The sequence below is a fragment of the Lepus europaeus genome, chromosome 8 (genome assembly GCF_033115175.1).
Source record: "Lepus europaeus isolate LE1 chromosome 8, mLepTim1.pri, whole genome shotgun sequence".
Classification (NCBI taxonomy): Eukaryota; Metazoa; Chordata; class Mammalia; order Lagomorpha; family Leporidae; genus Lepus; species Lepus europaeus.
In genome coordinates this window covers 6176908-6198807 of record NC_084834.1, presented here as the reverse complement: position 1 = coordinate 6198807, position 21900 = coordinate 6176908, and the positions used below count along the sequence as shown (strand labels likewise).

At 42.4% G+C, this 21900-nt stretch overlaps 2 protein-coding genes across 3 annotated transcripts in view; both read left to right on the top strand.

The window, feature by feature from the left end:
• MARCHF1 (membrane associated ring-CH-type finger 1) overlaps positions 1–21900 on the top strand; it is a 378011-nt gene that overhangs the window by 255426 nt on the left and 100685 nt on the right. The gene's annotated exons all lie outside the window — the stretch shown is intronic.
• LOC133765438 (C1GALT1-specific chaperone 1-like) lies at positions 3736–4793 on the top strand. The gene has a single exon (XM_062198994.1). The coding sequence runs from the start codon at positions 3825–3827 to the stop codon at positions 4791–4793; it is 969 nt and encodes a 322-aa protein (XP_062054978.1). The 5' UTR covers positions 3736–3824.

Below are 21900 nucleotides of genomic sequence, written 5' to 3'. Positions count from 1 at the left end.
TTCTAATCTCATACGGTTGTGGTCAGAAAAGATATTTTATGGTTTCAGTCTTAAGATTTATTAAGACTTGTTTTGTGGCTTACCATATGCTCTATCATGGAGAATGTTCCATGTGTATATAATGTTGCTATTGAATGGAATGTTCTAGATCTATCTTTTGGATCCATTCAGCCTAACGTATAATCCAAATCCAATGTTTCCTCATTGATTTTCTGCCTGGATGATGTATTCACTGTTGGAAGTTAATATTTAAGTTGGCTACTTGGTATCCATCTGTCCTCTCAGATCGGTTAGCATTTGCTGAATATGCAGAGGTGCTCCAACTTTGGGTGCATAAATATAATTGTTGCAACATCCTGATGAGTTGACACCGTTATCATTATATGGTGACAGTTTCCCATATTTCGACATTTATTTTACTTAAAATTCTATTTCTCTGTTTTAAGTATAGCCATCCCTGCTCTTTTGGTGCCCATTTTTATGGAGTAGTTTTTGCATCCCTGCACCTTCTCTGTGTGTCCTGAAAGCTGTACTGAGTCTCTCGTAGGCAGCGTGTCACTGAGTTTTGTGCTTATCCGTTCATTCTGTTCTCTTGACTGGCAAATTTAATGCATTTACGTTCAAGGTAATTATTTGCAGATAAGGACTTAACTATGGACTTTTTTATATGTTTTTTGTTGGTTTATACATCTTTGTTTCTTTTCTCTCTTGCTGTCTTCCTTTGCGATGTGATCTTCTGTAGTGGTATGCGGATACAGGGGCACTTGGGCCATCTTCTACTGCTATCCCAGGCCATAGCAGAGAGCTGGATTGGAAGTGGAGCATCTGGGACTCGAACCGGCACCAATATGGGATGCCAGCTCTGCAGGCGGCAGCTTTACCCACTACACCACAGTGACAGCCCCTGTAGACTGGTTTTTAAAGGTTAAGCCCCTCTCCTGCCAGGTTCCTCATTGATGGGACTTCCTCCAGTGTCAGGACTGACACTGAAGCTAGGTTGTGTGACTGCTGCTGGGTCTACAGAGGGGCCTGTGGTTCGTGTTACCAGGGCCTCTAATGAGGGTGGATCCTGTCTGAACCCTTGGTGAACTGAACTGTCCCAGGAACTTGGTCTGTAGGGCTGGCACTGGGATGCGGGTCCACTTCAGGGTCTGATGATGGTTACTATTACCAAGTATATGGATGGATATAGCTTCTTCCAAGTTCCTGGAAGGGTTCTTTCTGGACAATGGATGATCCTTGGACAGGTGGTATTCCCAATGGTGGCTGAGAGGGACTAGAATAGAATCACAGGGCTACTTGAAGATCTATACAGCCAAGATCCAAGTCTTAAAGTCTGCCTCTGGGATTCTCAGATGATCAGGTCTCTCAGCAGCTTCCTGCTCTCCCACTAAAGTTGAGAGGGACTAAACCCAACATACAGTGCCAATTTCAAGATCTACACAAGGGAAGGGTCAGAGTGTCAACCTGCAGTGGGCACTGATATACATGTTGCCCTCCAGGTCCCTGTGAGGGCAAAACTGCTCTTAAGCTGAGAGGAGCTGAATGTGTCAGAGCATTTTCAGGACCTGCTATGGGATGTAGGTCGGCTGGCATGGCTGTGGGGGCATTCATAGATTGCCTCTCAGGTGACCTATGGGCAGGCATAAAGACTCTTGGACTGTAGCCGAGAGGGGCCGGGGCCACGATTCAAGACTCAGAATCTGCTGTGGCACTGTGGTTGGCAAGACTGCTCCAGGGTCTCAAATGTGCTTATCTTCCTCTGTGTCATTTTACAAGCAGAACTGAGTTCAGACCACCCCTGAGAGAATCTGCAGCTGGGTGAGAGGGCCGTTAAAGGACTCTCAGGTTGGGGGGAGGAGCTGTTTTCCAAAGTACAACTGTGTAGGACTCCCTCAGGTCCTTGGGCAGATTCTGGTCTTGGTAGTAGACCCAAGGCCATTCAAGGATGTAGCAAAGCAGGTGGATGGGGCCACTGCTGGGTCTGGAGACAAGATCAAGGTCATTAAGTTGGCCACCCCAGTGTGGGTCTGCCCTCAAGGGGTAGGAGTCCAACAGGGTTTCACAAACTTTTATCTGAGTACCAAGGCTCCTGTTGCCTATTTGTGGCTGTGAGATTATTGTTGCTGTGGTGAGATATGTATGGACACTTCCTGCCATCTTACTCAGAAAATGTTAGCTTGAAGGACATTTCTGAGAAAATAGTATCTTATCTAAAGCGATTAAAACATGCTTAAGAAAATGTTTTAGATGAAAGAATGCAGACATACTCGTTTAACCTAAATATTATAAACTTTATATGATAAAAATAGGAAAAAATTTAGTATCATTGTAGCAGGACTACTGAATATTTTTGTAAGAAAAACATTTAAATTTTAAGAGAGCATAGGAAGAACATTGCACAGTAGCACTGCCATTCTTACTCTCACAGTCTTCTCTTCGTTAGCCCCAAACTCATGCCACTCGATTTGTCGAAAATAGACAGAACTTTCTTTCACATCTTCACTCTGTGCCTTTTCTCTCTATTGTAACAAAACAGTAACAGAGAAAAAACTAAAACCCTATTTTGAAAAATCAAAAATTTTGCTTACCTTCCCACTCACAAAAAGGGGAAAAGTGTTTAAAGAAACATACATTATTGAGATTATTGTTAGTTATCAGAAACATTCCCTGCAGAGTTATTTAAAGAGAAACTATAGCCATTTTACCCTGATTGGCAATTTCAAACCAATATTTAGGAGTCATTTACTCATATAAATTTACTTCTTTCTTCTATCCTGAACTATCCACTTTTAGCAATAAGTCATCTTTTTAAAAACAAAATAAGAAGTGTGGGGGATAATGCAGTATTTCAGTTAGTGATTAGCTTCAATTGAAGGGATTTTATTTTCATATTCTTAACCTGAATCTTTCCAGTTCATTGCCTGATAATGGTAGTCTATAATTCCATTCCCTGTAGTCTAATAATTCAGGTTGCAACACTCCATAAATACCGATGTTTTTAGAAAGATTATTCTGACAGATTCACAGAAACAGCCTGACCTCTCCACAAGAAGTGTGGCAAATCTGGAATTCTAGAAGAGCAAACGGGAAGATAAGCAGTGTATCTCCCGAGCTTCCATTAATCACCCGTCCATTTTCTTTAGAGCACACAAAACAACCTGATTGAAACAGTCATTATGGAAAGAACTTCACAAAGAGATCTAGCAAACTTGTCTCCTTAATCAAAAGGCAAACATACAATCAAGTCAACCAGAATGCAAGGCAATGATGTATAAACCCAATGAGAGTGGAAGTGACGTTTAACATACATCTTTAAGTGAACAGTGGCACCATACATTTTAATAGGAAAATAAATCGAGCTGATCTAGTACTCCATAGAAAATTGAAACACTGACTATTAAGCTGGGCCAGGAGGGACCTTCAAGTAATTAAATTTTAATAGAAGAGACCTAGCTTTTTATTATCTCAATTTATTTAATAAGAAAAAGAAAAAGAAAGAAAGAAAGGAATGAATTAGGGGATCTCCCTGTTCCCCACTGGAGGTCAATAGAAACCTAAAGCCAGTTCTCAAACCCTCCAGATAAGGTAAAAAAATCAGTATAGTCACTAGCTGTGCTACAAATGAGCACCTCTATACTTAATCTCAGTTAAATTTGTTGAGTAATGGAACTATGTATAAAGTCAATTTCTGAGCTTGAGCGAGGCTAACAGAGGACGCCGCTTGCGCCTAAAGTAGCTCGACCGAGAACGAAACCGAGTGGCTTGAGAACGTGGAAGGAAACTGTGTGCGGCTGCGCGTTTGTGCTCTGGAGCCATTCTAGATGCGGGAAAAAATGCTTTCTGAAAGCAGCTCATTTTTGAAAGGAGTGATGCTTGGAAGCATTTTCTGTGCTTTTACCACTATGCTAGGACTTGTTGGAATTGGTCTTGGAAATAGAATGCACCACCACGAGCATCATCATCTACAAGCTCCTAACAAAGAAGGTATCTTGAAAATTTCAGAGAATGAACGTATGGGACTCAGTAAGAGCTTTCGGGTGTACTGTATCATCCTTGTAAAACCTAAAGATGTGAGTCTTTGGGCTGCAGTAAAGGAGACTTGGACCAAACACTGTGACAAAGCAGAGTTCTTCAGTTCTGAAAATGTTAAAGTGTTTGAGTCAATTAATATGGAAACAAATGACTTGTGGTTAATGATGAGAAAAGCTTATAAATATGCCTTTGATAAATGCAGCAACCAATACAACTGGGTTTTCCTTGCACGCCCCACTACATTTGCTATTATTGAAAACCTTAAGTATTTTTTGTTAAAAAAGGATCCATCATGGCCTTTTTATCTAGGCCATACTATAAAATCTGGAGACTTTGAGTATGTGAGTGTGGAAGGAGGAATTGTCTTGAGTATAGAATCAATGAAAAGACTTAACAGCCTTCTAGGAATTCCTGAGAAGTGTCCTGAACAGGGAGGGATGATTTGGAAGATATCAGAAGATAAGCAGTTAGCAATATGCCTAAAATATGCTGGAGTATTTGCAGAAAATGCAGAAGATGCTGATGGAAAAGATGTATTTAATACCAAATCTGTTGGGGTTTTTATTAAGGAGGCAATGACTAATCACCCTAACCAGGTAGTAGAGGGATGCTGTTCAGATACAGCTGTTACTTTTAATGGACTGACTCCTAATCAGATGCATGTGATGATGTGTGGTGTATACCGTCTTAGGGCATTTGGTCATATTTTCAGTGATGCCTTGGTTTTCTTACCTCCAAATGGTTCTGACAATGACTGAGAGCATGTGTATAATTACCACATAGGACATGTATTGTTACTGTTTGTAGTAATGACTACATATCCAACACAACAGTGTGTTTATTTTCCTTTTATTAATTTGGTGGCACTGGTTTAACACAAATTAAAGTTTAGTAGTATATTTAAAAAAAAAAAAAGTCAAATTCTTATCTATTTGTAATCTAGTATAAAGGATCAGGAATCTGGCCTGGACAGTATACTCACCAGAACACGAGGAAGTGTTAGCATTGTGAGAGTGGAGGTGGAGATTTAGAAGCCATTCATAACAATAGGAACAGAATGTCTCCATTGGTGGACATGACCTAAGTTGCATTCCAAATGGGCAACAGCTTAAGTCCCAGCTGTTCCACTTCCCACTGTACTCCCTGCTACTGAGCCTTGGAAAGCAGCAGAAGATGGCTTAAGCACTTGGGTTCCTGCCACCCATGTGCGAGACCCAGATGGAAGTCCAGGCTCCTGGCTTTGGCCTGGCCTAGCTCCAGCTATTGAGGCCGTTTGAGGAGTGAAGGGAGAGATGGAAAGCGTCTCTCTCTCTCTCCCTCTCTCTCTCTCTCTCTCTCTGTGTATGTCTCTTCTTCTCTGTCTCTATAATTCTGCCTTTCAAATAAATAAATAAACAAGTCTCTTTTTTAAAAGATTTTATTTATTCATTGCAAAGGCAGAGTTACAGAGAGAGAGAAGAGATCCTTCGTCCACTAGATTATTCCTCAAATGGCCGCATTGGTCAGGGTTGGACCAGGCTCAAGCCAGCAGCCAGAGGCCTCCTCCAGGTCTCCACATGGGTTCAGGGACCCAAGGAACTGGGCCATCCTCCGCTGCTCTCCTAAGTGCATCACCAGGGAGCTGGACTGGAAGCCGAGCAGCTGGGACCTGAACCAGTGCCCATATGGGATGCCAGCACTGCAGACAGCACCTTTAATAAGTCTTTTTAAGTGCCAGCCTCATAAATGAGTCTTTTTATACAGTAACAAAAAGACACAAATAGTATATTGACCTTCAGTTCAACAGATTCTGAACCCTTGTAAACAGTGCCAATCAAACCAAAGAAATTAGGGAAGTTTGGATAATCTCACATAACATAGATAAACCAACTTAGTTCCTGGTTTGGTCCCACTAAGCTCTATCACTAATCTTTAAATGAACCTGGCAGTAAGGTCCAGAAGATAAATTAAAATCAGAGTGAAAGACTATTCTACCATGTTGCCTTTTGGAATTCTTTGGGACTCTACATATTTCCATTGGTTTTATGTTCCACTCTTATTCGGTCTTAAGAAGAAAACACTATTCCCAGCACACAAAGATTTGCTTTGCATTAAAGTAAATTTAGACTGCATTAGTTAACTTTACATTACTACGATGAAGTACCTGAGGCAGACAGCTTTATAGAGAGAAAGGGATCAGTGAGCCCACAGTTGTGGAGTTCCAAGCCAATAGCTTCGCATGCGCTCAGTTCAGGTGAGGACCACAAGGTGAATGGCACTTGTAGAATGCGCCAGTGGTCGCCTCTCAAAGCAGGAGCAGAGAGAGACTGGGCAAACTCGGGCTTCTATGGCAATCCTCTCATGACAACTGAAGAGCCCACCCCCAATCACCTACACACCTCCTGTGAGGTCCTAACTACTAAAGGTTCCACCGTCTCCTAGTAGCAGTAGCACCCTGGGGACAAACCCTTTAATCATGAACTTTTAGGGTACACCCAACCCAATATCCAAAACACAGCCAAGATATCACTGACTCCTACATAACTTCAGGAATTCATATCTTCCCTTCTGCTTCCTGGACTGGCCTAACACATGGCAGTTACATAGCATAGAACTTTAACTGTCAGTAACAAAGCATTTCAAGATATTCTAGAAACCCCAGAATTATGAATATCACAGTAATTCATTTATTTTAGACACTAACAGCCACAATTTTCTTGTACTATTATTAGTCATAATAACTATTACTTTAGTAATAGTTTAACATAACATAGATAAAGAATTATATAGAATTATAACTTCAGTTCTTTCTTCTCCCAGTGTTCTTGTTTGATTTCCCTATGCTCTCTGAATCAAAGTTAAACTGTCATTTTATTCTTGAAAAGTGACAGACTTTATGAAGTTCTAGTAACAACATCAGTATTAAGTATTCTTTAGCTTCTTACAGCAAAGGCAATTTACAAATTAGCATGTAGGAAATGCAAGAAAGACACATTATAACATTAAGTAAAATGCTTATATTTGCCAAGTGTTAAATATGACTTCAGGGACAACAGAAACTGCACTTACAGGCTGACATGATAATGAAATTTTGAGTTAAAATCATAAAAACATAAATTAAACCAAAGGAAGTTTAAAACTGAGACTAACGTGAAGTCTTTTTATACTCTTTTGTCTTACTGTCCATTTCCAGCTCTTTGCATTTGAAATTGAAACATAAGCATTCTCTTTGGTATGGATAATGATTTTAGTGAGTAGAAGGTGTCCTTAACAGTTGGCCCAATTATTAAATAATTACTCTAAAACTCAAAAATAATCTAAAATTAATTGTGATTTTGCTAGGACTTGAGTATCAGTGTAGGGCAGGTGTTTGGGCTATCAGTTAAGATTTCTCTGTCCTACATCAACGTCCCTGGGTTCAATTCTCCCCTCAGCAGAGCTCCTCATTCCAGTTACCTGCTAAGGAGGGCAACAGGTGATGGCTCAAGTAATTGGGTCCCAGTCATCCACTAGGAAGACCTGAATTGAGGTCCCAGATTCTAAATTTGGCCTGGACAAGCCCTAGCTGTTGCAGACATTTGGGGAGTGAACAGAGAGATAAGTGGTCTCTCTGTCTACCTATCTGTTTCTCTCTGTCTCTGTCTCTCTCTCCGTCTCTGTCTCTCCCCTCGCCATTTCTGTCTCTCAAATCAATATTTTTTTTGTATTTAACAGATAGAGTTAGACAGTGAGAGAGAGAGACAGAGAGAAAGGTCTTCCTTCTATTGGTTCACTCCCCCCCCCCCCCCACCAAATGGCCGCTACTGCCGGAGCTACGCTGATCCAAAGCCAGAAGCCAGGTGCTTCCTCCTGGTCTCCCATGCTGGCACAGGGGCCCAAGCACTTGGGCCATCCTCTACTGCCTTTCTGGGCCACAGCAAAGAGCTGGACTGGAAGAGGAGCAACCAGGACAGAATACTATGCCCATATGGGATGCCAGCGTCGTAGGCGGAGGATTAACCAAGTGAGCCACGGCACCAGCCCCTCAAATCAATATTTTTAAACTTTATTAGAGTTTTTACAATTTCAATAATTCTGTATAGGAATCCAACATATGCAATAACTTAAGCATGGTATTGGGAATCTGTTTAACTTGATGGACATAATCTAAGGTGATAATAGCTCAAGCCGTTGAATATAAAATAGGTGTTTAACTGGATATTTTATGAACATGTTTGGTAATGCTTTGAAATTTCTCCAGACCAAAACTATCTATAGCAATGATCTCTAATGTTGAAATTTGACACTTAACTCTTCTTGTGTCTGTACCCTTAAGTGAACCTCAGAAGTTTCCTCTGGTGACTCCTGGCCAGGCCCATGTCTCCAACTTCCTTGTATTTGTTTCTCAGATTTTCATTCAGGCCAGTATTCTTAATGGGATCCTAAATGTGCATAAAAAGATGGTCACATTTGCCTAACTGCTTCTGATGCCATATTAACTAGAAATATGAGCAGCTTCCTGGAGGTATATGATGGGGAATGGGTAATTCTGAACTCATTTTAACTCTTTCTCAACAACCCTGTTGAGAGCATTCAAGCAGCAGGTAGTCTTCAGCTTTTCCTAAAGAACTTCTGAATTAATCCAGAGAAGAAAGAATGCTGTAGACCCCACATCTTGTTCTCCTGTAGAGCTGCTTTTCATTCATGGAAGCTAAATGAATCCAGGCTTTCTTGCTCCCAGTTTAAATTCTGTCCCAACACAGATCTTAGTCAAAGGAAATGCGATTGCAGTTCAGTAACATTAGTGACTTCTGTCATCATAATTTCTTAGGGTTATCTATGCATTTGAATGAGTTACAGGCTCCCAGCTCTGACTTCAGCCATTGCAGACATCTGGGGAGTGACCTAGCAACTAAAGCTCTTTCCCTCTGTCTGTCTCTCTCCCTCTCAAATAAATGATACATTTTTAATTTCAAAAATATGCCCAATAATCTTCATGTCTACAAAGATCCAGCTTAGAGCAATAATTTACTAAAGTAACTAAGTGAAATAACTTGGTTTTCTAAGAAACTGTGGGAATCACTGCTAGGGTGCAAAACCATTTCATAACCTTTGACATCCAGACTCTCCAGGGTGGTATGTGTGAGCGTGAGTATCTCTTTCCTTTTATTCTTTCATTTTATGTCTTCATTTTCCCTCTTCACCTATTCCTTCTCCGGCCTACATTGTGCTTTTTTCTTTCCAACTATTTTTGCATTACCAACTTTGCTCACCTTTTTATCTTTCTCTTCATTTCTCTCTCACTTCAGCCTCTTTTTTTTTTTTTCCATTTAACCACATTCTCTTTATCATACTCTATAGTGGTCACTAATCATCTTTTGCTTTGAACCTAGAAATGTTCTTTACTTCTATGGTCTCTAGTCTGTCTTTTCTCACCACAAGCTATTTTATACACTATAGTCAAGTAAGCTTTTTATTCTCATCAAATTTATTTGGGAGAAATTTAGATTTCTCCAAAGTAGGACATATCGAATAGTAGATTGTATCCCTTTAAATTATCTGAGCCAATGGGTTTTGAATAAAACTCCACCACTATCAAGATGATAACGTTTCTATTAATGCCCCCAAATTTCCATGGACCCTGTCAGTTCATTCATCCCTGTTAGCAACTACTAATCAGCTTTATTTTATTTTAGATTAGTTTGCATTTTATAATTGGAATTATATCATATGTATTAGTAACACTGACTTCTTCCACTCAGCATAATTATTTTGAGATTCATCTACTCATCTATGTAGGTGTTGTGTAGTTTAGTAACTAAAAAATTTTGATTGTTTATAGTTTGGGCCTGTTGTGAATAGAACTGATATCTATACATATTTGTATTTAAGTCTCCATGTGTATAGACATGATTTAATTTCTCTTGGGTAAATTCATAAAAACAAAATTACTGGTTAAATTGTAGATGTGTTTAATTTACATAAAACTGCCAAATAATTTTCTCTTTTAAATTTCCTCCAGAAACACACGAAAGTTAAAATTCTTCTGCACCCAATCTGTGATATTCTCAGTGCTTTAATTGTAGCTGTTGAAATGGGCATATAATGGTGTATCATTGTGCTTGCTTTGCCTTTCATTGATCATTAATGATCTGAAGCATATTTTATATATTTATTAGAAATTCATGTCTTTTTCTTCAATTGCTGCTCAAATTTAATACCATTTGAGTTGTAAGGGCACAAGATATCTGGTTACAAGTTCTTTATTTAATATATGTTTTTCATTTTCTCTTTCTTTATAGTATCTTTCTAAGAGCAAAAGTTTTAATTTTTATTCAACATTCTGTTTTGGGATTTGTACTATTTGTGTCACATTTAGAAAAATCTTTTCACAGTGATTTTTCTTCTATATTTTCTTCTGGAAGTTTTATAGTTTTAGCTTTTGCATGTAGTTCTATGATTTATTTCCAGTGAAATATACATGGAGAAGGTTGAGACTCATTTTCTCCCATATGGCTATGCATTTGTTCCAGAATCCTTCTTCGAAAGGCATTCCTTCCCTTGTTGTGTTGCCTTGTCCCGCAACATTGGGAGTAATTCAGTTGATTGTAATCATGCGAATCTATTTCTGTACTTTATTTTATAGCCCATTGATGACTTCGTATGTATTTCATGCTCTTGATGCTATTGTAAATTGAATTTTCCTTCATTTCTTCTTTTATGGAAGACTCTTTTTGAAGGACAATTACTGTCACCTTATCTGATGATAATAATCAGGGTCCTTCACTGATTACATAGCAAATAAAGTAGAACACTACTTAACTGGACATTCGAGGCCCATAATTGTCGAAAACCCCCCTTTACAGATTTGTCACATGTGTCCTGTGTTTTTGATAAAATTAATCGCTTTCTGCTGCAAATGTGCATTCCAAACTATGTTTTCCAGACGTACAGATGGTGAGACGATCACTTGTAGGGAAAGAAATGGTGCATATGTGAGGGTGTGCAAGCCATAAAGGGCTATGATACAGAAAACAGTTTTAGACATTAAGCACATTCTATGTGGCTTTTTTTTTTTTTGACAGGCAGAGTAAGACAGTGAGAGAGAGACAGAGAGAAAGGTCTTCCTTCTGTTGGTTCACCCCCCCCCCAAATGGCTGCTATGGCCGGCGTGCTGCGCTGATCTGAAGCCAAGAGCCAGGTGCTTCCTCCTGGTCTCCCATGTAGGTGCAGGGTCCCAAGGACCTGGGCCACCCTCCACTGCCTTCCTGGGTCACAGCAGAGAGCTGGAAGAGGAGCAACTGGGAGAGAATCCGGTGCCCCAACCAGGACTAGAATCCAGGGTGCCGGCACCACAGGTGGAGGATTAGCTAAGTGAGCTGCGGCGCCGGCCTCTATGTGGCTTTTGAGGGTAACACTGTGACTTGTTTTGGAAGTGAGAGGAAAGACAAAGACTTCAGTTGCTGTCCAATATGATCCAGTTAGAGCCCAGTAAACATGTCAGGGGTAGAGTTCTCTGTTACTGGCCATGCAGGGGCCAGATGCTCACCTGTGGGGAAGGTTCTAAATGGGATAGTGATGTCAGGTGGAGGTTCGACCAGGATTCCGGTAGCCCTAAGGTTGCATAAGTACGTCCTCAAAAATTATTTTAGTCATTAAATATATTTTTCACAACCAAAAGAGTCTTTCATTCTATTTTTTGTTTCTGCCCCTCATAATCATTTAATAGTTCACTTAATACTTAATTCTTCAATGTGTTACTCATGAACTATGACTGAAAATGATGCAGGCTTTACAAAAAGAAGTTTCTGTGAAAGTATTTCCAATCTGAAGTTCTAGAATAATTCTTCATGGGGTGTTGTTATTCTTTTACTTCCATGAATTAGGGACTGGGCTCTCCTGGTGGAGTGGATCTAAGCTGGCCAGGACAGCAGGAGGCAAGAGCTTCAGAGTCTTTCAAAACAATAATTAATTTTCAGAATCACAAGGCCCATTGGCAGTCGTGAACATTGCCCTCAGAGCACAGTCATGGCTTGGATGCCACAGAGACAAGTTGCCTTGTGTTGCCTATAAATGGGTTCTCAGAAAACCTAATTTAAAATTACTGCCTTTAATTATACTGCTGATATAAATAACTTTGATAAAATTAGTGCAGCTGGCCTCCTGTTTGTTTTTCCCATTCAAATGCACTGTACAGTGTAATCATCTGAAATAAACATCCATTACCAAGAACGCCTACATATTATTCTGCACATCCAGCCAATTGTTATTTTCCGCTCCTCAACCCCATTTCAATCTTGCACCTATTAAAGGGATGAACAAATTACCAAGCTCTCATAATGCACCAGCTAACAGATTAAAGCAATACATCGCCGCTGAACAGGGCCGTGCATTGAAAAGACTGTAATTCATTTTTGTCTTCAATGACCATGTATTCTTTTTAAACAGACCGTCCCAGCTTCAAAACAGTTAAAAGACAAATTCATCTCTACGTAATATAATTGTATCTTAAGTAGAAATCCACATCTTCAGAACAAAGCAGAAGGGGCAACTTCCATGTGATACGCTTTTTGATTCCAAAATCCAAGGAAGAGGTCTCAAGGCTTATATACAACTTTGGCTTCAGTTCATTTACTTTATTACAGGGAGAACTGTCCCTTGTACTGAGAGAACTGCTTTGTTCTCTGTGGTGTGATTGTCATGTCTATCTGTGCTGAAATCAGCACAGGATTTACCAAGGACAACTCAACTTGGTCCGGCTATTACCGAGCTAAATTCAATCCTACAATTCTATAATAGCCACTTGCTACATACAAGACACTATGAAGATTTCCAAAACGAGATGACCTGTTTTCTTGATTTGGTTGTGAAGCAAAAAAGATTAACTGTGGAACACGGTGGCAGATTGGAAATGGTTAGACAAGAACACAGATAAGACAAAATGCTGCAGCAAGATTAACACCATCAGAGAAGTCAAAAAAAGGGTTCTTGGAGAGTACAGAAAAGCAGGTGTACATAAAGCTAGGAGAATTAACTGGGCCTTGAGGGAAATTCTGAGGCTATCCTCTTGCCATTTTCTCTAGAGATTAAAGGCATAGCAGCAAAAGTGCAGGCATGTTTGGGACTAGCAAATGAGCTAGGCTTGGAGGAAACCCAGAAATTAAGTGGACTGTCTGAGTTAATAGCAGAAAAGTAGAAGGGATACAAGAGGCCTTAAAATCCCAGACTGGTTTCTTTGTGTTTAGTTTATGAGTTAGTGAGTTACCATTGGAACCCTTGGAGAATGGAAAGGAAATGACCAAGCTGGTACCTTAGGAAAGTGAATTTCCAACCCTGAAAGTGAAAGGCAAAGAGTACTCTGAGAATATATTCCTATGTCTCAACAGTTAACTGACTCCTGTTGAAGGGAGGGTCAAGATTTTCAATCTGATTTTTTTTTAATTTTTTATTAAATTTTAAAAATCTATATAAAGCAAACAAATTGCATGTGTTTAATTTATAGTTTCAAGAACACAGTAATATTTCCCACCCTAACCTCCCTCTTCCCCTAGCTTCTCAGGCCCCCTTCTTCCTTTCCTAGTTTTCTTTTCATTTTTGCAATGCCATACTTTTAATTTGCTTTATAATACAAGCTGAACCCTCCACTAAGTAAAGCATGCAAGCAGTAAGTAAGAAAGCCACTCAGAACTTGGTCTTCTTTCAGTGGAATTTAGATTGGGCCCCAGACCTATAACTGAGCCAATTGAATGATGGGCATACAAATATAGGACATGCGAGACCAGCCAGGCTGGCGGGTACAGGGACTCCACATACACAGCCCAAGCCCTGGCCTGTGGACCCATGAGCCCAGAATCTGCCAGTACAGCTCACCCTAGAGCTCCAGTGTCTTGAGTTTATGTTCTCCGAGGCAGAACCTGGAAACAGGACTTGTGCAAGTACTTTGTTCAGGCACTGTTCCCTAGGCAGCAGGAGTGACAAACAGTGACCAGCAAGATGGAAAAAAAAAAAAAAAAGAGAAGACAACGGGAGGATGTAGTAGAAAGGTCACAGTTGTGACAACAGGGCTTAATTTAGTAGGACCTCCAATAAATCTAAAGAATGTCCCCGGCTGGCGCCGTGGCTCACTAGGCTAATCCTCCACCGGCACCCTGGGTTCTAGTCACGGTTGGGGCGCCGGGTTCTAGTCCTGGTTGCTCCTCTTCCAGTCCAGCTCTCTGCTGTGGCCCGGGAGTGCAGTGGAGGATGGCCCAAGTGCTTGGGCCCTGCACCTGCATGGGTGACCAGGAGGAAGCACCTGGCTCCTAGCTTTGGATCAGCGCAGCGCACCGGCCGCAGCACACCAGTCATAGCGGCCATTTGGGGAGTGAACCAACGGAAGGAAGACCTTTCTCTCTCTCTCTCTCTTTCTCTCTCTCTCACTCTGCCTGTCAAAAAAAAAAAAAAAGACTGTTCCCCAGAGCTGCAGCTGATGTGAGAACTGAATGGAGAGGACGTGAGCCTGGCTGCCAGAGACGATGCCTTGGGCCTGTTTGTCCACGTAGCACCTGGGATGCCGACATTACTCTAGGCAGCCTGCATACTGTGATGGGTCCAGGGAGATAGTACTTGCTCCCAGAATTAACCTTTTGGTGTTTTTTTTTTTTTTAATATTTTTCATCTACTTAAAAGGCAGAGAAAGAGAGGGAATCTTCCATCAACTGGTTCATTCCCCAAACACCTGAAAAATCTATGACTGGACCAGGCTGAAGCTGGGAGCCCTGACCTGTGCCTGGGTCTCCCACGTGGGTGTCAGGTCCCCAGGCACTGGAGCCAACATCTGCTACCTCTCGGTGTGTACGTACATTGGAAGGAGCTGGGTCATAAATGGAGCAGCTACAACTGGAACTGACACTCTGAGATGCTAGCATCCCAAAATGAGGATTTAAGCTGGGGCTGTACAACTCCCTCCCCCCCCAGGACTAGCTTTGTTGTCTCCCAGGCCCAGGTCCAATCTGTGCTATTATTTTGGATCTGGTCTGTATTTTCAGGAGGTGAGAGCATTTCTGTTGAAACCTGGGAAGTGATGTGAGCTGGTATATTTTCCCTGATCTGTGGTAATGAATAGCATACAAAAAAAATGTATGAGTGAAATTGACATTTTAAGAACTGATTATTGTTTACAGCCCTTATCTACACTGTTGAGGAATAGGTTTTTTTTTTTTCTTCTTACTATTTGTTGAATTCTTTACTTAGTGGAGGGTTAATCTTATGATTATGAAATAAATTGAAACTATGTCATTGTAAAAATTAAAGAGATAAGAAAGGAAGGAGGGAGGGTGGGAGTGTGGGAGTGTGGGCAGAGGGAGAGGTTAGCGTGGGAAGTATCACTAAGCCCCTAAATCTGTATGTATGAAATACATGAAATTTGTTTGCCTTATATAAATAAAAAAAATCCAATTTCCTGCTATGCCTCTCTGCTGACCATTGTATCGCTTTGCCAACTGCGCCTCAACAGGAAATGTATTCTCGCGGACCTTGGCCCCCGCGTGCCGGTGTGCCAGGCTTGGAGGGCCTCTGGGAGCAGACTGTGTCTGCGTCTTTAACTCTGCAGCTTTTCTTTCTTTTTTTAAATTTTTTAAAAAAAAGTTTTTGACAGGCAGAGTGGATAGTGAGAGAGAGAGAGACAGAGAGAAAGGTCTTCCTTTGCCGTTGGTTCACCCTCCAATGGCCACCGCAGCTGGCGCACTGCGGCCGGTGCACCGCGCTGATCCGATGGCAGGAGCCAGGTGCTTCTCCTGGTCTCCCATGGGGTGCAGGGCCCAAGCACTTGGGCCATCCTCCACTGCACTCCCTGGCCACAGCAGAGAGCTGGCCTGGAAGAGGGGCAACCAGGACAGGATCGGTGCCCCGACCGGGACTAGAACCCGGTGTGCCGGTGCCGCTAGGCGGAGGATTAGCCTAGTGAGCCGCGGCGCCGGCTGCAGCTTTTCTTTCTGAGCTGCCTAAGGAACCCAGCATCGCCCAAGCCACTCCCCCAGTAGTATGAATTTCAGAAGTATGAATTTCCCTTTTCTTTTTTTCTAAGATTTATTTATTTGAAAATCAGAGTTATAGAAAGAGGGAGTGACAGAGAGAGAGAGAAAGAGAGACAGAGAGATCTTCCATCCATTGGTTCACTCCTCCCAGGCCCTAGCCAGGAGCCAGGAACTTCTTCTGGGTCTCCCAGTGTGGCAGGGGCCCAAGCATGTGGGCCATCTGTCTCTGCTTATCCCAGACCATTACCAGAGAGCCGGACTGGAAGTGGAGCAGCCAGGACACTAACTGGCACCCATATGGGATGCTGGCATCATGGCCACAGCTTTACCTGCTGTGCCACAACACGGGCCCCAGACTTTCCCTTTTGGAAAAGATACGCAGCTCCTTGGGAACCTTGGTGTGCCAAAAGGAACATTCAGCCGACTCTCCTGGCTCTCTCCTCTGCTTCCTGCTGCCTGGCCTGCGTCTTCCCGTGCACTAATTTTACCCCACAGGATCACAGGCTTGGCTGCAAGATCACTTTCCTCTGTGTCTAGATTTAGTCATCATCCTTCATGGCAGATGCTCGCTGCTATGCGTTTCTTGGGAGTCCCGCATGTCCTCAGCATGTAGTGGGCTGAATGTTGCAGAATATGGAAGGAATATATATGATTTGAGAACTAGAAGTGCACTCTTTAGTCTCTTGTGCTCCCGTTACTGTTTATGTGGGAAACGTTTGTGTTGTATTTTTTCCAAAAACACCTCTGCTGCGACAGGTCAGGATGGAATCACATTCGGTCTTTCCGGATTTGTTTCCATCGCCTTCAATTTACTGAATACACTGGGGCGGGGGCCTCTGTGCAGAGTTCTGTCCTCCACGATTTCGCCAGACCTGGTGCCAAAGGGCTCCTGGCTGGTGGCCTCGGGGGCCAGCCCTCTGGTTACCGGCAGGCAAGGTCTCGCTGCCAACCTGATTCTGCTTTATTGGCATGGCAAGGCAATGCCCCTGGGCTGGATGGTCTTTTCAGTGGCTCTCTGTGATGAAGTCACCCTGGTGACCCCTGGCTACCTCCTGGGGGAACAATTCCAGCTCTCTTGCACACACTCAGGAAAATACAAGAAAATGTCTGGATTGCTCAGCCGGGAGAATGAAGGAACACCGTCAGGTCGGTCTGCCTCCGTCACGTGCACCCTCCTAAGCAGGTGCCACCCTGGACACTACCGACCCTGGCCTGGAAGCTGACCTGAGAGGCACACGCTCTGTCCTTCCTTGGACACGCTCTCGGCTTTCCCCAGGGCTCTGCTGGTGACTCCTCTGCACACCCTGTCCCACACTCTTGCCCTCTCCTCACACCACATGAAACACAGGGTGGGCACGTGCATGGTAGAGGAACAGGTGTTCGGTGAGAGCCTGCACCCCACACCAGAACGCGTGGGCTCCCATCCCTGCTCCGCTGCTGGCTCCAGCTTCCTTCTGATGTGCACCACGGCGGGCAGCAGACGGCAGCTCGGGCACCTGGTCCCTACCGCCTTCCTGGAGATCTGGACTGAGGTCTGGGAGCCTGCCTTTGCCTTCAGCCTGGCCCAGCCCTGGCTCTTACAAGGCATTTGGAGCGTGAACCAGAGATGGAAGATGTCTCTGTGTTTTTTCTGCATTTCAAGCAAAATGAAAATAGATAATTTTGTGAAATGGAGACTGAAGACAGTAGAGTTTTACCCTTCATTCTTCTCTTCCCGTCCTGCTCTGTGGCAGCAAGTAGTGATGAGCTCTTTCTTCCTAGGCTCTACAGATTTGCTTGGTTATTCTTTCTGGCTCCTATACTCCATCTCTTAGTAAAACTCTCCCCTAGAACTCCAAGATCTCTTCCAGATATGTGAGTGAGATTTGGGAATTTAGAAAACACTTTTCTCTTCTCTCTCTCTCTCTCTCTCTCTCAAAAACAAAAACAAAAACAAAAACAAAAAAAAACACACCACAAAGCCTCATCAAGTTGTCAGCATATTATTTCACTGAAACCTCCAAAAAGTCTGATAAGAAATTCAAAACAGGGTAGCATCTCCTTTGACCTGAGCCAGCAGTTCTTAACTCTGGGTGCATATTAGCATCAGTAGGCGGCTTTTAAGCAACTGATTCCTGAGTTTCATTCCTCAGAGATTCTAGAATCCCCTAGGCAAAGGGGTTTATGAACACTTCCCTAGTGATTCTAAGTTTTAGCCGTGGTTGAGAGATACTGGTCAATGACTGCTACAGCTCTTCTCTCTGAACATGCGGAAGCTTTTGAGTCCTTGTGTGGGGAGGAAATGTAATTTACTGGCAACGAATAAAATAATCATAATATTTTAGGATTAGTGTCCAGGTCCAATTGTGGACACTCTGCAATTTTGCATTGTCCTCAACAGCCCTTTCGTGCAGGGGTTTTTATTGTCGATATTTCACTGAAGGGAAACTGGAATCCAAAAGGGGGTAAGTAAGCCCCAGCTGCGCCACTTCAGTGCTGGGGGAACATCTACAAAGCTTGCTTGTTACTACTAATAGGTAGCACTTATTACACCACCAACATGATTCAATAATTATGTCTCCTGTCATTAATATCAGAGATTTTAAACATTATACAAATGTGCAGCCTAAGCTCAAAGGGATATCCAATCCCACTTTATGAAGACAACCTTAGCTAATAGATGCATGCATGTCCAGATTGCTCCTGTGAGTATACAAATAAACACCAAGAAAGCACTGTGTGCCCAGCTAGATCTGACCATGTACAATGTTAAAATTTGACTTTTCTCTGAAAAGCACATCCTGTAGAGGCCAGTGTTGTGGCATAGTGGGTTGTAGCACAGCGAGTTAAGCTACCACCCAACACCAGCATCTCAAATAAGAGCTGGTTTGATCCCCAGCTCCTTGCTAAGGTGCCTGGGAAAGCACTGGAAGTTGGCCCAAGTGCTTGGGTCCCTGACACCCCAGTTGGAACCCGGATGGAGTTACAGGCGTCTGGCTCCAGCCTGGTCTGGTCCCAGCCATTCGAGGAATAAACCAGTGGCTAGAAGATCTCTCTCTCCTCCTCCTTTCTCTCTAACTCTGCCTTTCAAATAAATAAAATAAATCTATTTTAAAAAAATTAAAAATATGCATATCCTGTAAATGCATGTATCTGTGTGTGCATGTGTGAAGTATGCCTTACTCTTTTTTAATAACTTATGTGGTTTGTTATAAAAAATTAACAACTATTTGAGTTGTTTCCATTTTTTTTCTGTTACAAACAATGCTGTAATGAGCATTCTTATAAAATACGTATCTTGGGCAATTGCACAACTCTTTAAGAAAAATTAATTCCTTTGAGTAGAATTTCTGACTTAATGGCATAAGCATTTTCTCTTTTACTAGAGTAATTGCCCTCCAAATAAGTTGTTCCAATTTGCAAATACATCCACAATATATGGCAGTGGTTGGTTTCCTGACACAGCTCTCTGATTGTCAATCTTTATGGTTTTATAGAAACAATCTTCTTTTAAAATTATTTAAATTTTTTTTTTTTAATTTTTGAGGCAAGGAGCCAGAGAGAAATAAAATCAGGGATAGCCCCTCTCTGCTGGCTCACACAACACATGCCCACAGCAGGCTGGCTGGGGCGTGGGTGCTGGCCCAGGCCAAACCTGAGGCCCAGAATTCAGTCTAGGTTTCCCACATGGGTGGCAGAGACCCAAGGACGTGAGCCATCACTGCCCCTCCCAGGGCCTGCGTCAGCAGGAAGCTGGAGTCAGGAACTAGAGCTGGAACCCAGCGAGTCCAGCGTGGGGGGCGAGTGACTTCACCAGGTCTGCACTGTGGGTCAGTCTTTCTCAAATGTAGGAACTTGAAAGTGAAAGTGGGTACCATTATTAACTGAATTTGTGATTATTTACTTATTGAAATGGAGTGTCATTGGCCATGTGTAATTCCTTTTCTATGAACTACCTCTTTGTGTTTTACTAATTTTTCTAAAAGATCGATCAGCTTTTCTTTCTTGGTTTGTGAGAGATTTCTGAAGGCTAGAGAAAGTTAGCCATTTACCTATCATACAAAAATGTTATAAAATATGGCAATATGTGTGGCTTTGAGTTTCATCTGGGATAACGTTGGCATGTAAATGTATGTGTTTTTATAAATTAGAAGATTTTATTTTTAAAATTATGCTTTTATATTTTTGTAATCATGAGAAAGGAATTCTCTTCCACAATATTATAAATTCATTTAACAGTGTTTCCTTCTCATACTTCTATGGTTTGTTTTACTATGTGATTTTTTTTTTTTTTTGACAGGCAGAATGGATAGTGAGAGAGAGACAGAGAGGAAGGTCTTCCTTTTTGCCGTTGGTTCACCCTCCAATGGCCACTGCGGCTGGCACATCTCGCTGATCCGAAGCCAGGAGCCAGGTGCTTCTCCTGGTCTCCCATACGGGTGCAGGGCTCAAGGACTTGGGCCATCCTCCACTGCCTTCCTGGGCCATAGCAGAGAGCTGGCCTGGAAGAGGGGCAACCAGGATAGAATCCGGCGCCCTAACCGGGACTAGAACCCGGTGTGCCGGCGCTGCAAGGTGGAGGATTAGCCTGTTAAGTCAGGTGCCGGCCTTACTATGTGATTTTTAACTTTATTGTTTTTAAATTCATCCACCTAAATGCTAGTGTAAGCAGGAAGGCGTGGACTCCGCTTTATGCTTCTCCCTCAATGGCTACTCATTATTCCTAACACCGTTCATTCATAGCCTACCTTTCCCACTGATTTTGAATGCAGCTTTAGATGGGCTGGCAGACACTTTAGGATGTCATCTGTTTCCTTATTCCCAGAAGTCACCACAATATCCCTTATGAAATGGACCTGTAAGTCATGCTCAGTAAGAAAATGAGTCAAGGGAGAAACAAGCCGGAGTTCGCTTTATCTCAGTTGGGTTTCGTAACGAGAGTCAGCTGGTGGAATAAATCCCCATCTTAATTTAGATGACCTCTCAGTTGGCTGCAGGTAGTTTTCTTTACACTTGATCTTAGCCTAAAGGCTGAGAAGCAATGCGGGTAGTTTTTTGTTTGTTTGTTTGTTTGTTTTCTTAAGGATTCGATCCTGAAAAAAATAGTAATGCACAGGAAAGCAAGGTGGAGGAAGGGAACTTCCCAGGTTGTGCTGGTGCGTTGGGGGAAGCTGGAGCTTCATATACTTGGGACAAGAAATCTGTATGGGAGCTCTGAACTGCCTCTTTGCAACGCACAGAAGCTAGGGCAAAAATCCACTATTCCAGTCTGAGGATTGTCCCCAAGCGTGTTAACTCACGCTTCACTCCCAGGAAGCACCTGTGTGCAGTCAAGCAGGGAAGCACATGGACACAGGCACTGAAGGGGGGCGGTCGGTGTGCTGGTAGACCCAGAGGTGGGCAGAGGGCACAAAGCTAGCATCCGCTAGGGAAGCTCACCAGCAGAGCTGAGATGGAATGAGAAATCTGCTTAATCTTTATGAACAGTGAGGAGTGTTTTCTATTCTCTTTGAAATAGTTAAGATCTAAGGATATAAACACTTCTTGATTCAGTATCATACCGTACCAAAAATTCCTCCAAAAGAAAACTGTGTTCTTCTAATGCACTGTTATTACCCATGATAAATCATTTCCATCGTAAAACATGCGTTTGTTCAGAGACAGATTATAAACTTTGTTGTATTATGAAGATGTCTTCCTATGGTTTCCCAGGCATCAGTATCCAATATGCTGCTCGTTAGAACATGGTTCACATTCAGAAGAGCATCAGCAGTGATTTGAGGATATTTTTGAGCCTCACTGATTGGTTTTGTGAGTACAAGCAGCAGCCTTCACAGATCTTCTTTCCTCAGTGTCCGTTTGCACAGAACTCCCCACCATCCTTACGGATCTTCATGGAACAGGGGGGTGCACA